Genomic DNA, 13,715 nt, shown 5'->3' with positions numbered 1-13,715 from the left:
CACCATGATATCTCCATCAGTGTTGATGTCGTTATAGGTTTCCATGAAGTGAGTGACATGTTGGCATGCACAAGACCCTACTAGCATGCCAATCGTATTTAAACTTTTACTAAGTTCACACGAGCATCTTTAACACATGTAAACATTTATTTTCAATTTAGTCGAATTCTAGCCTTTTTAACCAATTCACAACCAAACAAAAATATAATTACAAATCAAATATACAACAACCTATATAAAAAAATATCATATGAACTTACCTGATCAAAACACCAAACAAATTGAACCTTCAAGGACTAATCAACAATTTTAGTTTTTCTTCGATTACCATCGTTTTGATTCAATTCTTGATCTATGCAATTATTCCATTCAATCCATCAATACCAAACATTTATACAGTATTCCATGACATGAATGAAACCTAAATAATCTCATTTTTGATACCCTAAAGTTTTACATTTTATTCAATTAGTCTTGAAATTGAAATAACCATATATTTCAATTTTGAGCCTGATTTAAAAACTAACTTCAGTTACATTTATTAGAGATCCTCTACTCAATATTTATATCGAACTTTCACAATAATTTTACATTTTATTCACTTTAGTCTTTATGTGCAAAACTAACAATTAAAGTTTACAATCTAGTTCTTTTCATAATCTAAGCTTAAAATCTATCAATTTAACACCAATTTCTTCAAGAAATCAACAATGAAAACTTTCAAAACTTTAAATTTTTGCAAATTAGTACATGGGCTAGTTAAATCAAGCTCTCATGACCTAAAAAATATAAAAATTACGGATTAAGACTTAAAAAGGCTTACCAATCAAGGATTGGATGTAAAAGCTTCAAAATGGCTTTTATTTAGATTTTTAAGGTTTGGATGGTAAGAAAGAAGAAGGATGGACAAATTTCCACTAAATTTTGATATATATACTTTAATTAAATCCTTAATCACCTAATTAACTTAATTTAATTATACTTTATTAACTTAATCTATCAAGAACAAATGCAAGTGGAATCTTCCATCATCAAGCACTAATTCATATTACAAAATGGTTTAATTACCATTTTAGACCTTTGACTATTTTTAATTTAATTCCCTAAGTCTTTGGCCAATTAAAACCTATAGCGATTGGACTTTTACAATTTAGTCCATGTACCCTAATTAAACAATTAATAGACAAAATTGAAAGGTTAAATATCAATATTCTTTTATACCAACTTCGTAAATATTCATATTTAATATTTACTGACTTGATTTATGAAATGGGGTTCCAAAACCACTTTTTTCGGCACCACTAAAAATTAAGTTGTTACATTTTAGGATTTTAGATTTGAAATATCATTAACGATGTGATTGGAAGAAGCCACTAGTATCAACACTAGTAATGGCGACTCCCAAGGTTAGAAGAAAAAAGAGCTTTGTTTATTAAAAAAAATGACAATGAAAACTTAGAAAGAGTTTTTTACTTGTTAGAAATGAGAGTTTGATAATATTTTTACTTTTTTTTACCATTTTAATATTTTATATATTCTTTTTGAAATTTTAATAATTTATTGTATTTTAAATACTTTTTAAAATTTTTAAATAATTGATGATGTTGCATGCATGTGGACTACCACATCAGTAAAGTTAATAGACGATAACTTTTCTATCCATTTTGGGATGCTTTGACAAATATTGTTAGTTCAAAGGATAAAAGAGATAGAAATTTGTCATTTTGTAAATATCGATGGCTAAATTTATTGAATTTTTTAGGCTTAATTCTTGATTTGGCCCTCGAAGTATACTCGTTTTCCCACTTTGGTACCTAAACCCTTTTTTTTCCCAATTTGGTACCTAAAGTACCATTATGTTATATATTTTGGTCCAATTTTTTAACATCATTAAAAAAGGTGGTCAATTAAAACATGCCACATGGCATTTTTAATTAAAAATATTATTATCATATATTTATATATCAATTTTTAAAAATATAACAATATATATAAAAAACAGAAAACATATAACAATAAAAAGTACAAAATAAAAATTATAAAAAATTCATTAATCTCATAAAATAATTAACTGTTTTTAACTCAAAAAATCTAAAATTTGGTTTCTCTAGCTCATAGATATCTAAACAAAAACAAACCCAAAATTGTATACAATCTCCTTTAATTAAAATTTTGTTTAATTATTTTTACTTTAATTAATTTAAAATTCAAATCCTCCTTCTTTTAAAGTTTCATATCAAAACCCAAACTAAACCTAGAAAATTTCCAGATTCTGGCGTTAATGGCCACTGCTAACCACCATCAATTTTTTTAACCTAAATCAGTGGTTGAACCTGTTAAACCATCAGTTCGTCGGTCCGATTGGTTTAACCAGTTTGATTAAAAAATTATTAATTTTTAAAATAATAATAAATAAAAAGTTCAATTCAACCGCCCGATTCAACTGGTCCATACCAATTCTCGGGTCAATCGGTTCAAAGTTCCTTTTTGGACTGTTACCTCAATTGGTTCCATGTCCAACTAGTCCGATCGACCAGTCTAGCCTAAACAACATTGGCCACCATACTCCACTGTCACCCGCCACTCACCAGTAGTTGTTTGAGTTTGAATTTCATCATTCTCTTGTTTTTGATCTCCTCTTTTCATTTCCAACATTTATTATTTCAAAAGAACACCAGATTTTTACAGATCTACAAATAAAAATCGAAACTTCAACACCATATCAATGTGCTTTTCATCGTCGGATTGTCTTTAAATTTCAGTATATTCTTCCCCTCTTTATAAGCTTCTCTTTCACCGTTTTTTGATCAATCAAACAATACCCAAAAAATACATTCTTGCTTTGACCAAAATTTGAGTTGATGATTTTTTATGCCTTTCTTTTTATTTTAATTTTTGGTGTATAGTGATGATAGTTATAATCTGAATATGCATATGTGGTAATGGAGAGGAAGATTTTGGCCACGGTTGTTTGTATTGGGGAAAAAGATGGAGTGGATAAGAAGATGGAAGAGAGAACGTGAGAAAGAAATGAATTAAAAATATAACCTTTATTAATAAATTTAAATTTAAATTTAATAAATATATTTTAAGTAAAAAATAATTTAAGTAATTTTTTAATGCAAATATAAAGGTCACTATGTCACATTCTCTAATTGGTTGATTTTTGTTAATGTCAAATAACTTTTGGACTAAAACCATAACAAAAAAAATACTTTAGATACTAAATTGGGACAAAAAAGTTTAAGTACCAAAATAAAAAAATATTTATATTTTAGGGGCCAAATCGTGAATTAATCCAAATATTTTAAAATTTTAACTAAAATAAAAATATAAACATTGAAGGCTAAACTTTTTATTTTCATTTTTCCTTTTTAGGCTATTTTACTTAAATAGCCCAAAAAACTATTTTATTTACAAAAATAACCCAGGTTTAAAAATAATAACGAAAATAACCTGAAATGAACAGTAAAATCGGGTTGTGGCCTGTCAATGGCCGAAATCAACTCGTATTTTGGACCCATGATTGCCTAATAATTGTGTCAGACTTAAAAAAAATGATTTTTTTGTTCTGACCTGTCAATGGCCGGAAGCAGTGTATTTTTTTAAGATTGTATAATACTAATATACAAAAATGAAAAAAATAAAAAAAAATTTTGGGTCTTTGGCTCACAATGGCCGCACCCACATACAAAAAAAAATTTCAAGTTTTGGTCATCAATGGCGATGCAGAATCTGAGAAAAGTAAAAAAAAATTGGTGGTGGCCTGGCAATGGCCGGCACCACCTTTTTAAATTTTTTTTTACTTTTTTCGTGTCAGATGAAGCTATCAATATACGAAAAAAGTAAAAAAAAAATTGGTGGTGGTCTGGCAATGTCCAGCACCACCTTTTTAAGTTTTTTTTTTATTTTTTTCGTGTCAGATGAAGCTATAGTATACGAAAAAAGTAAAAAAAAATTTGGTGGTGGCCTGGTAATGGCCAGCACCACCTTTTTAATTTTTTTTTACTTTTTTCGTGTCAGATGAAGCTATCAGTATACGAAAAAAGTAAAAAAAAAATTTGGTGATGGCCTGACAATGGTCAGCACCACCTTTTGTTAAATTTTTTTACTTTTTTCGTGTCAGATGAAGCTATCAGTATACGCCACCACCAAAATTTTTTTTTTACTTTTTTCGTATACTGATAACTTCATCTGACACGAAAAAAATTAAAAAAAAAATTAAAAGGTGGTGCCGGCCATTGCCAAGCTACCACCACATTTTTTTATTACTTTTTTCGTATACTGATAGTTTCATCTGAAATGAAAAAAGTAATTTTTTTTTAAAAAGGTGGTGATGGCCATTACCAAGCTACTACCAAAATTTTTTTTACTTTTTCTCGTATTCTGGTACTGGCAATTGACAGATCAAAACTCGAATGTTTTTTCATGTACAGGGGTGCCAGCCATTGACAGGCCAGCACCCAAACTTTTTTTTATTTTTTTCTTTTTTGTATATCATTATTATACAATCTTAAAAAAATACACTAGTTTCGGCCATTGACAAGCTAGAACAAAAAAAATCATTTTTTTAAGTCTGACACAATTATTAGGCAATCCTGGGTCCAAAATACGAGTTGGTTCCGGGATTGACAGGTCACAACCCGATTTTACTGTTCATTTCAGGTTATTTTCGTTATTATTTTTAAACATGGGTTATTTTTATAAATAAAATATTTTTTGGGGCTATTTAGGTAAAATAGCCTCTTTTTTAATATTAGCAGGCATTCATTACATAACATAGTGGGGAAAACCACTCAGCATAGGAACAGGTGTGTTCCATCAAGTCATAAACAATCCTCATAATTAAGCACACAACCCAAAATAAGAAAATGAATTAGTAAAAGAAAATAAGGCTGTGTTTGATTGGCGGAATTGATTTTCCGAAAAATCAATTACAAGTTTTCCAGTGTTTGATTGGCGGAAAACATTTTCCTTTTGGAAAATCAATTCCGCAACACGGGAAATTGGGTTACATTTTAGGGAAAATGTCTTACCCTTTCAATTTCCGTAAGACATTTTCCCTGCTCTCCTGCCTTCTAATACCTTCATTCCTTCCATCATTTCTGGGAGAAAAAGTGCTTCTGTCGACTGATTTTCCACTAACCCCCCACAAGAAGTCCTTCATTCCTTCATTTCCTCAGTTCCCAGTGGAAGATTATCACAGTTTTCTTTCATTTCCTCGGTTCCCTCTTCTCCGACTGATTTAGTTACCGATCCAAACGTTCTCTCCGACCACCATTTATTTTTGCTATCTCCACTCCAATTTCCGTCAAATTTGTGGGAAATTTCAGGTAACCTTATTATTATAGACATTATTTGATTTTTTATGGTTTTATTTTCAATGTCGAAAAAGACTTGCTGGGTTTGTATTTTCTGTCCCGATATTAGTGCATTGTTCAGTAATTGTAAAAGGGTTTTAGGTTTTTACGCACGAAAATTAGGTAATGCAAGGTAAATAATAAATATGCATATCAGTAATGTCTGATCCTGCAAATTTTTGTTATTCCAAAAGGGAGCAAGACTGATGTTAACTTAGCTTCTATTTCGAAATCATACCTATGGAATCATTGTAGGTTGCTCACCTTAATAATAAATATGTAGCTTAAGGATAAAATTCTGATATAATATCTGATTTTAACAAATAGTTATTAGATTTAGGTGATGGAAGAATACCTAATGTTGCACTAGAGGTTAATGTAGATTCCCCAACCCCTTACCATACCATATTGATTCTTAATCCCTTAACGACTGATTCAGTTTGTGCAATATTTGGCTACATTTATCTAGAACTCGAGGAAAATTTCAATAACACGACATACCTAAAGGATTAAGCTATACTGTCAACTACTAATGAAGTGGTAAACAAGGTGAATGATTTTACGCTTCTGAGGATTCCGGGTGAATCTAGAACATATCCCAGTTCAGATAGAATTTATCCTGCATCTGGAAATATTGAAGAACAATCCCTTTTGTATTCATCAGAAGTCCTGAATTCTTTGAAATTATGTGTACCTAGTCATGAGATTTTTAGTTGAAAGTTGGGGTTCCAATAATGTTATTGAGAAACATTAACCGAAGTGTTGATTTATGTAATTGTACTGAATTGGTTGTGACAAAATTGGGATCTAGGTTGTTATTATTATGTTGAAACTATTACTGGTAGTAGTGTCGGGCAACGTTGTTTTATTCCTCGAGTAGAAATTTCACCATCCGGTTCAAAATGGCCTTCCAATTTCAGAAGAAGGTAATTTCCAATAAAAGTTATGTTTTCTTTTACAAAAATTTTCTTTCCTCTACTGCAAAAGTTTTTGGATTTTTTTGGATATCATGTCTGATCCTGCTATATTTTCCTTCTGAGATTCCTTATGCAACCCTACTTGTCTGCAAACAATTAGCATTCAATCATAGATTGCAATTTTCTTCTGTTTGAAGCATGATTCACACCATATAATACAAGTATTGATGTATTGTAATTTCAATCCATTAAATTAAACCATTAATGATTTGTGTTTGATTTTTATTGCTCCTAACGTTCTAATTTTTTCTATGCTTGACCTCCAATTTGTATAGTTCTTGCTTGCTAGCCTCTACCTCAAAGATTCTTACTCTTGTTGGTGGCCTTGGTTGATATTTTCATAAGAGGTTGGTCCAAGGTTTTATCTTTGGAATGTCTTTTTTCTTGATTCTGGTCTGCCAATGGCATGGCATTTGTGGTTGTTATATGTTTGTGGTGTGCTTGATTTATGATTTGGTATAATATGCATTTGTGGTTGTTATAATTCGGTTCAAGTGAATTAAGCATGGTTGTTGGATGTGTTTGGGTATGGTTTATTATTGATTTACATTTTTACTGTAATTTGTTTACGTATTACTTGGGAAATGGCAGTGATGAGCTGTTATATTTGGTTGATGGTAGGTAAATACATATGTGTGTATGTCATGAATTTTGGTAATTTTGGCCTGATTTATAGCATATGGAATTGGCATTGAAAAGGTCTGGCTTTAGGTTGTTATTATTATGTTGTCAGTGGTAATATGCATTTGTGGTGCAAGGCAAGCATAGAAGCTGCTATTAACCAACAAGACAGCCGATAACCAATGGGGAACAGTATAAGTTTATGGGAACAAGGACCTTTTCCCAAGTTTCCATGTTATAGATTTAAATATATGTAGTAATATAGAGTTTATGGCAAGGAATTATGTTTTTTTCTTTAAAATATAAGGAAATGTTGTTTAAATATTACACATTGATGTAATTAAGGCTAGTTTGCATTGCTATTAAGATTGAGAGGTACTTTTGAAAAGCTTTGTTTGAAAAATAATATTCTAGACAATAAAGTAAAAAACAGACGCTCTATGAATTCTCTCTGCAAAAATACTGAATCTGAAAAATCCATTACTGAGGAGTTGATCCCTAAGAAAGTTCGTTTCAGAAATGAAGATGTTGATACAAACAATAATATGTTGATCGATACATCTCCAGGAAAATCTATCTCGTGGAGGGATATGCTTGTAGGACAATCGTCAAAGGATACTCACATTGATTTGGAAGGAAAAGAAGATCTGGAAATTTTGGATGGGGACATTAAAAAAACCTTTGTGGATGGCGTACCTTCCATTTCCTTCTCGGATAGGATTCACAAAATCCTTATTCAAGGTATGGATAACACAGTGATTTTAAAACTTCTTGGTCGTAACATAGGCTTTCCGGTTTTGCAGAATAAATTGTTCAATCTGTGGAGACCTTCAGCACCTCTACATATGATGGATATAGAAAATGGTTATTTCTTGGTTAAATTCCAGAATAAGTTGGACTGTGAAAGGGCTCTTGCTGAAGGACCTTGGATCATCTTTGGTCAATATTTGACGGTTCAGCCTTGGTCGCTAGCCTTTGATCCGACACAAGCTTATCCGAGCATTGTGATGGCATGGATTAGATTTCCTGGTTTACCTGGATATTTATATAATCATAAAATCATCACTGAGATAGGAGAAATGGTTGGAAAAGTGGTTAAATTGGATATGAACACTAATAGTAGGACTAGGGGAAGATTCGCTAGATTGGCTGTTTATGTTGACCTGGAAAAGCCGTTGGTATCACATATTCTGATCAATGGACGTAAGCAGAATGTTGAATATGAATCTTTATCCACAATCTGTTTTCATTGTGGGAGATATGGGCATGTGGAAAACTCTTGCCCCTTTAAGAATTCTGAAACTCCCAGTGAAAAGGAGAATACCTCGTCGGAAATGGCATCGGAGTTTCAAAACACGACCAAGGTTGACGCAGAGAAGGAGCACGAGAATTTCGGGCCTTGGATGATCGTTGAGAAGAAATCAAGGCGGAAAATCAGAGATATTACACAAAATCCCTTAAATGTCCAATAGATTGGGAAAGAAGGATCTCGCTTTAGAGCCCTTAATAATAAAGACATGCATAAAGAGGATTTTGAGGGTTTTTTGCCGGATACTAGAAGCCATAAAGGGAAGGAAATTTTACATGGTAATTCTATGGAGAAAATTTCTGCTAATCCTAATAATGGTCGAACAGTCGGAGAAAGAAACAATAATAATAAAAGCAACTTAAAGGAGGTGAATCAGATGGGCATTTGTGGCCCACTTTTTAAAAGGAACGGTAGAACAAATGCGGAGCCCAATAAGGCCAGCACAAGCTTGAAAGGAAAATCGCATAACACAAAGAAGCCTGATAGTAGTTTGGGCATTGGAACCATACCTGCTGGTCAGGCCCGTGGAGTCTTGGAGCTTTCTGGTCCAGATTTGGGAGCCCATCTTCCCTCTGCTGCTGCTGGAAAAGGTGGTCAGACCTTTTTTTCAGATGAGTCACAAACAACTCCAGGTGACGATGTGGGTCTTGAAGTCGAAGGAGAAGGATCAAAAAATCAGCCAGTTTTGGAGGAGTCAAGGCGGACTGCTGTCTCACTAGATGTTGGTAACCTTGATTATGGTAGACATTCGGCGGTCGTCTTTCTTGAGAACACCAAAAACCCCTCTAATAATTATGCTCCTTCTCTTGCGCTTCCATCTAGCTCAGGTAAAGCTTTTAAAAATAGAACCGGAGGATTTGCTAAAAAAATAGACTAAAATTCTCCATAGTAGTAATGTTCGCTTCAAAACTTCGGGAGTCCAGCGAACACCTTTGAAGGAGTCAATGGAATTTCTTGCTGAGAGCATCTCGACTTTTGCTAAGCCTAATATTGAGGTTGAATCTAGCATCGAAATTAGTGGGCAAAAAGAGGGAATTAATGTTCCTGGACAGTAATGATATCTTTTCTATTCTTATTTGTTTGACTTGTTTTTTGTTAATTTGATATTAGAGGTTTGGTGTATTTTAGTTTTTTTTATATATTTTATTATGTTTTTAAATCTAAAATTTTTTTCATGGAATTGTCAAGGGAGTGCTAGCAGGAAATTTTTACGAGTATTTCAGGATTACAATGCTGAGCATAGGCCTGATATTGTTTGTTTGATGGAACTGAGAGTGAGTGGTAATAAGGCTAACCTTATTATTGAAAATCTAGGATTTAACTATTTACATCGGGTTGAAGCTGTTGGTTTTTCAGGTGGCATATGGGTTGGATGGAAGGAGTCTATTCAAATCCATATTGTTCGAAATCACCCTCAGTTTATTTTCATACGTGTTAATAGTCCTAATCCCAATAATTCCTTTTTTATTTCCTTTGTTTATGGCAGTCTTGATAGGTCTAAACGGAAGCTTCTTTGGGAAGATTTAAAATCTGCTAATCCTAGCCTCTCTTCTTCTTGTTTAATTATGGGGGATTTTAATGCAATTTTATCTCTTTCAGATAAAAAAAGTCTTGTTTCAGTTGGTAAGCGTTGTGATTTTTTCGGTAATTTTGTTGACTCTTGTGAGTTGCAGGATTTGGGATTCAATGGGCCTGCTTTTACATGGCAAAGAGGCAGTACTTTTGTCAGACTTGATCGGGCCTTAGCTAACGATGCTTGGGTGTCTGCTTTTCCACATTATTCTGTTCATTATCTCACTCGCATTAAGTCTGACCATAGGCCCCTCTTGTTATCTACTAGATCTAATTGTAGTTCATTTCATGGCAGACCTTTCAGGTTTTTGGCAGGATAGATGAAACATAGTGATTTCTCTAACCTTGTTAGAGAAAAGTGGAATTTTGCAGGTAATATGTTTGATTCTTTAAATAATTTTACTTTTTTTGCTAAAGAATGGAACAGGAATATTTATGGCTTTCTGGGTACTCGTAAGAGAAATCTTATGAGATCGCTTAATAATATCCAAAAAACCTTGGAGCATTCTTCCTCTACGTATTTAGCAGGAAAAGAAATAGGAATTCGGGATGAACTGGAAAATGTGCTAGATCATGAGGACCTTCTTTGGAGACAAAAGGCTCGTTGTGATTGGCTTCAACTGGGGGACCGTAATACAAAGTTTTTTTCATAGCCGTACTTTGAGAAGAAGAAAATTTAACCGTATCCTTTCCTTACGCATTGATAATGGGGAATGGTGTTCAGATCAGGACATTCTGCAAGCTAAGGGTGTGGATTTCTTTGAAGGACTTTATAGAGAGATTCCTTCTAACTTGAGGGATATGCCTAATGTTGGTTTCCCTAGCTTTAATTCTTCAGAGGTTACTTTTCTAGAGGCTTCTGTTACTAACGAGGAGATTAAAAGAGCATTGTTTGACATGGCTCCTTTGAAAGCTCCTGGAAGTGATGGTTTCCATGCTCACTTTTTTCAAAGTCAGTGGGACATTCTTGGGAATGATGTTTGTCAATGGGTTAAGAAAGTTTTTGATGGACGTCAGATTGATCCAGAATTGAATAATACACTGATTGTGTTGATTCCTAAAAAAGAGAACCCTGAGGATTTTAGCCATTTTAGACCCATTAGTTTATGCTCTGTTCTTTGCAAGCTGGTTATGAAAGTTATCGCTAATCGGTTTAAGGTGGTATTTCCTAAACTTATATCCCAAGAACAAGCTGGGTTCATAACTGGGCGTAACATTTCTGATAACATCATTTTAGCTCAAGAGATCATACATTCTATGCGTTGCAATAGGAAAGGAAGAAAATGGATGGCTATTAAGTTAGATTTGGAGAAAGCTTATGACAGAGTTAGCTGGGATTTTATAAATACTTCCATGATAGCTGCTGAAATCCCTGTTTCCTTAAGAAAAGTAATCATGTCAGCTATTTCTTCATCTTCTATGCAAATTCTTTGGAATGGGACGCCTAATCAAAAATTCAAACCTAAGAGAGGAATTCGTCAGGGTTGTCCTTTGTCGTCCTATTTATTTGTGCTTTGCATGGAATGGTTAGGACACTTTATTAGGGCAGAAATTGAATTTGGAAATTGGTTTCCAATTCATCTTTCCCGTGCAGGCCCTTTAGTTTCTCATTTGTTCTTTGCGGATGATTTAGTGATCTTCTGTAAAGCCCAACTTGATCAAGCTCGATTGTTGGAGAGCATTCTAAATCTTTTCTGTGGAATTTCAGGACACTAAATCAATGTTAGGAAAAGTAACATATTCTTTTCCAAAAATACAGAAGAAGTTGTTCGTAACCAAATTAACCAACTTTTTGGGTTTCATGAAGTCCAAAATCTTGGCACTTATTTAGGTGTCCCTATTTTACATGACAGGATTACCAAAAGCACTCTGAGCTTTATTGTGGATAAAGTGAGGAAGAAATTACAGAATTGGGATGCTCGGAAGTTATCTATTGCAGGGAGAATCACGTTGGCCCAATCGGTACTTCTTTCCATTCCTAACTACTTCATGCAATTATTGATGATTCCGAAAGGTGTTAGTGCTGACATTGAAAGGATAGTCAGACAGTTTATCTGGGGCAGTTTTGATGGGCATCCTAAATTGTCCCTAGTGGGCTGGAATTCTATTTGTCAACCGAGGAATCGGGGAGGTCTTGGGTTCAGACATATGGAAGATCAAAATTCTTCTTTCCTAATGAAGATTGGCTTTAATCTAGCGTCTAAAAGTAACGCTCTTTGGGTACGTGTCCTTCGAGCCAAATATAGTTGGAAAGATAATTTCCCAGATTCTATTAATAAAAGCCAATGTTCTCATTTATGGAGGGCACTCTCTAAGATATGGCCGCTTCTTCGAGAAAATCTTGCATGGTCTATCGGAGATGGTGCTAGTGCTCGATGTTGGAAAGATCCTTGGATTCCAGGTATGGGTCCCTTAATCTCTTCAATTCCTTCTTTTGCTAACCTTAATTTGGATTGTTGTGTTAGGGATATGGTCAATTCTGATGGTAGCTGGAATTTGGATTTATTTCGTGTCTGGGTAACAGAAGATATTATCAATAGAATCATTAGTATTCCTCCTCCTCATCCTGACTCTGGTTCGGATAGGATTATATGGACTAAGTCAGCATCCGGAGTTTTCTCAGTTCGCAGTGCCTATTGGTATTTGAAAGAAAGTTCTTGGAATTCCCAGGAAAATTATTGGAAGATAGTCTGGAAATATCCAGGTCCTCAGAGAGTAAGAGTCTTCCTTTGGCTTGCTTTCAAACAAAAACTTCTTACAAATTTGGAACGAGCTAGAAGGGGATTCAATCATTGCAGCTCCTGTTCTATATGTGGTCATGAAATTGAGGATTTGATTCATTTTCTCAGTGATTGTCCTTCCGCGAAAGATGTGTGGCGACTTGTGATTCCAAATCAGCTAAAACAAAGGTTTTTCTCTGTTTCTTTTCAGGATTAGCTTGCTATTAACCTTTGTTTTCATGAAAGATTGCAGGATTATGGCCTCATGTGGTCTTGCCTGTTTGGACTAGTTGCGTGGCGTATATGGAAGAACAGAAACCTTTTTATCTTCCAACATATATCTTGGACAGCTTCGGAAGTAGTGAAAGTCTCTAGCTGCTGGGGACGAAATTATATCTCACATGTTGGAAATCTCAACAACAGTAAGCAGAGCTCTCCTTTGATGGTCAATCCAGGTGATACTTGGATGTTTTTATTCACTGATGGAGCTGTGGCCAGAGATTCAGGTTATGCTGCAATAGGAGGCGTGGCTCGTGACCGGGTTGGAGATTGGATTGTGGGTTTTAACCGATTCATAGGCGTGTGTTCTCTGTTCGAAGCTGAAGTTTGGGCCATTCTTGATGGTATCCTTATTTTATTTAATAAGGGATATAAACGAATCACCATTATGACTGATAATCTTGAAGTTGCCCAGACCTTGAGTGATATGGACTTGGAAGACTCAGGGATCACTGTACTCCGAAGAACTCTACGCATCTTACATTCAGAAGGGGAATGGAGGATTAAGCATATACCAAGAAATCAAAGCTTGGTAGCGGATCGTCTTGCTAAACTCAGTTTGAGTTGGAAATCAAGCTTGCAAGTTATTGATGAGGCTCCCAAGGATATTTTAGATTTACTACAAGTGGATAAAATGAATGGTTGTTTTATGTAATTGATATTTCATTTCACCAAAAATATATATATATATTACACATTGATATCGATTTGGAAGTTTAGGTGTGATACATATTCATTTGCTATCTGAATTCAAACATGCTAAATTTCCATGAAAGAGATTGTAATGAATATACAGTATGAACAGGAGGGAAAGAATTCATGCACCCTACCATTTTTTTCACAGTTCAAAGACTCAGAATTAAAGAAAAGATGAAGT

General features: G+C 34.0%; 1 protein-coding gene across 1 annotated transcript; it reads left to right on the top strand.

The window, feature by feature from the left end:
- The first annotated feature begins 7,398 nt into the window (after positions 1-7,398).
- LOC105775549 (uncharacterized) lies at positions 7,399-8,430 on the top strand. The gene has a single exon (XM_012598059.2). It carries the CDS (start codon positions 7,399-7,401, stop codon positions 8,428-8,430), a length of 1,032 nt encoding a protein of 343 aa, XP_012453513.2.
- Positions 8,431-13,715: the final 5,285 nt, after the last annotated feature.

The sequence above is a fragment of the Gossypium raimondii genome, chromosome 10, assembly GCF_025698545.1.
Source record: "Gossypium raimondii isolate GPD5lz chromosome 10, ASM2569854v1, whole genome shotgun sequence".
NCBI lineage: Eukaryota > Viridiplantae > Streptophyta > Magnoliopsida > Malvales > Malvaceae > Gossypium > Gossypium raimondii.
Note: the sequence above shows the minus strand (reverse complement) of the source record. Positions and strands in the feature narration are given on the sequence as shown.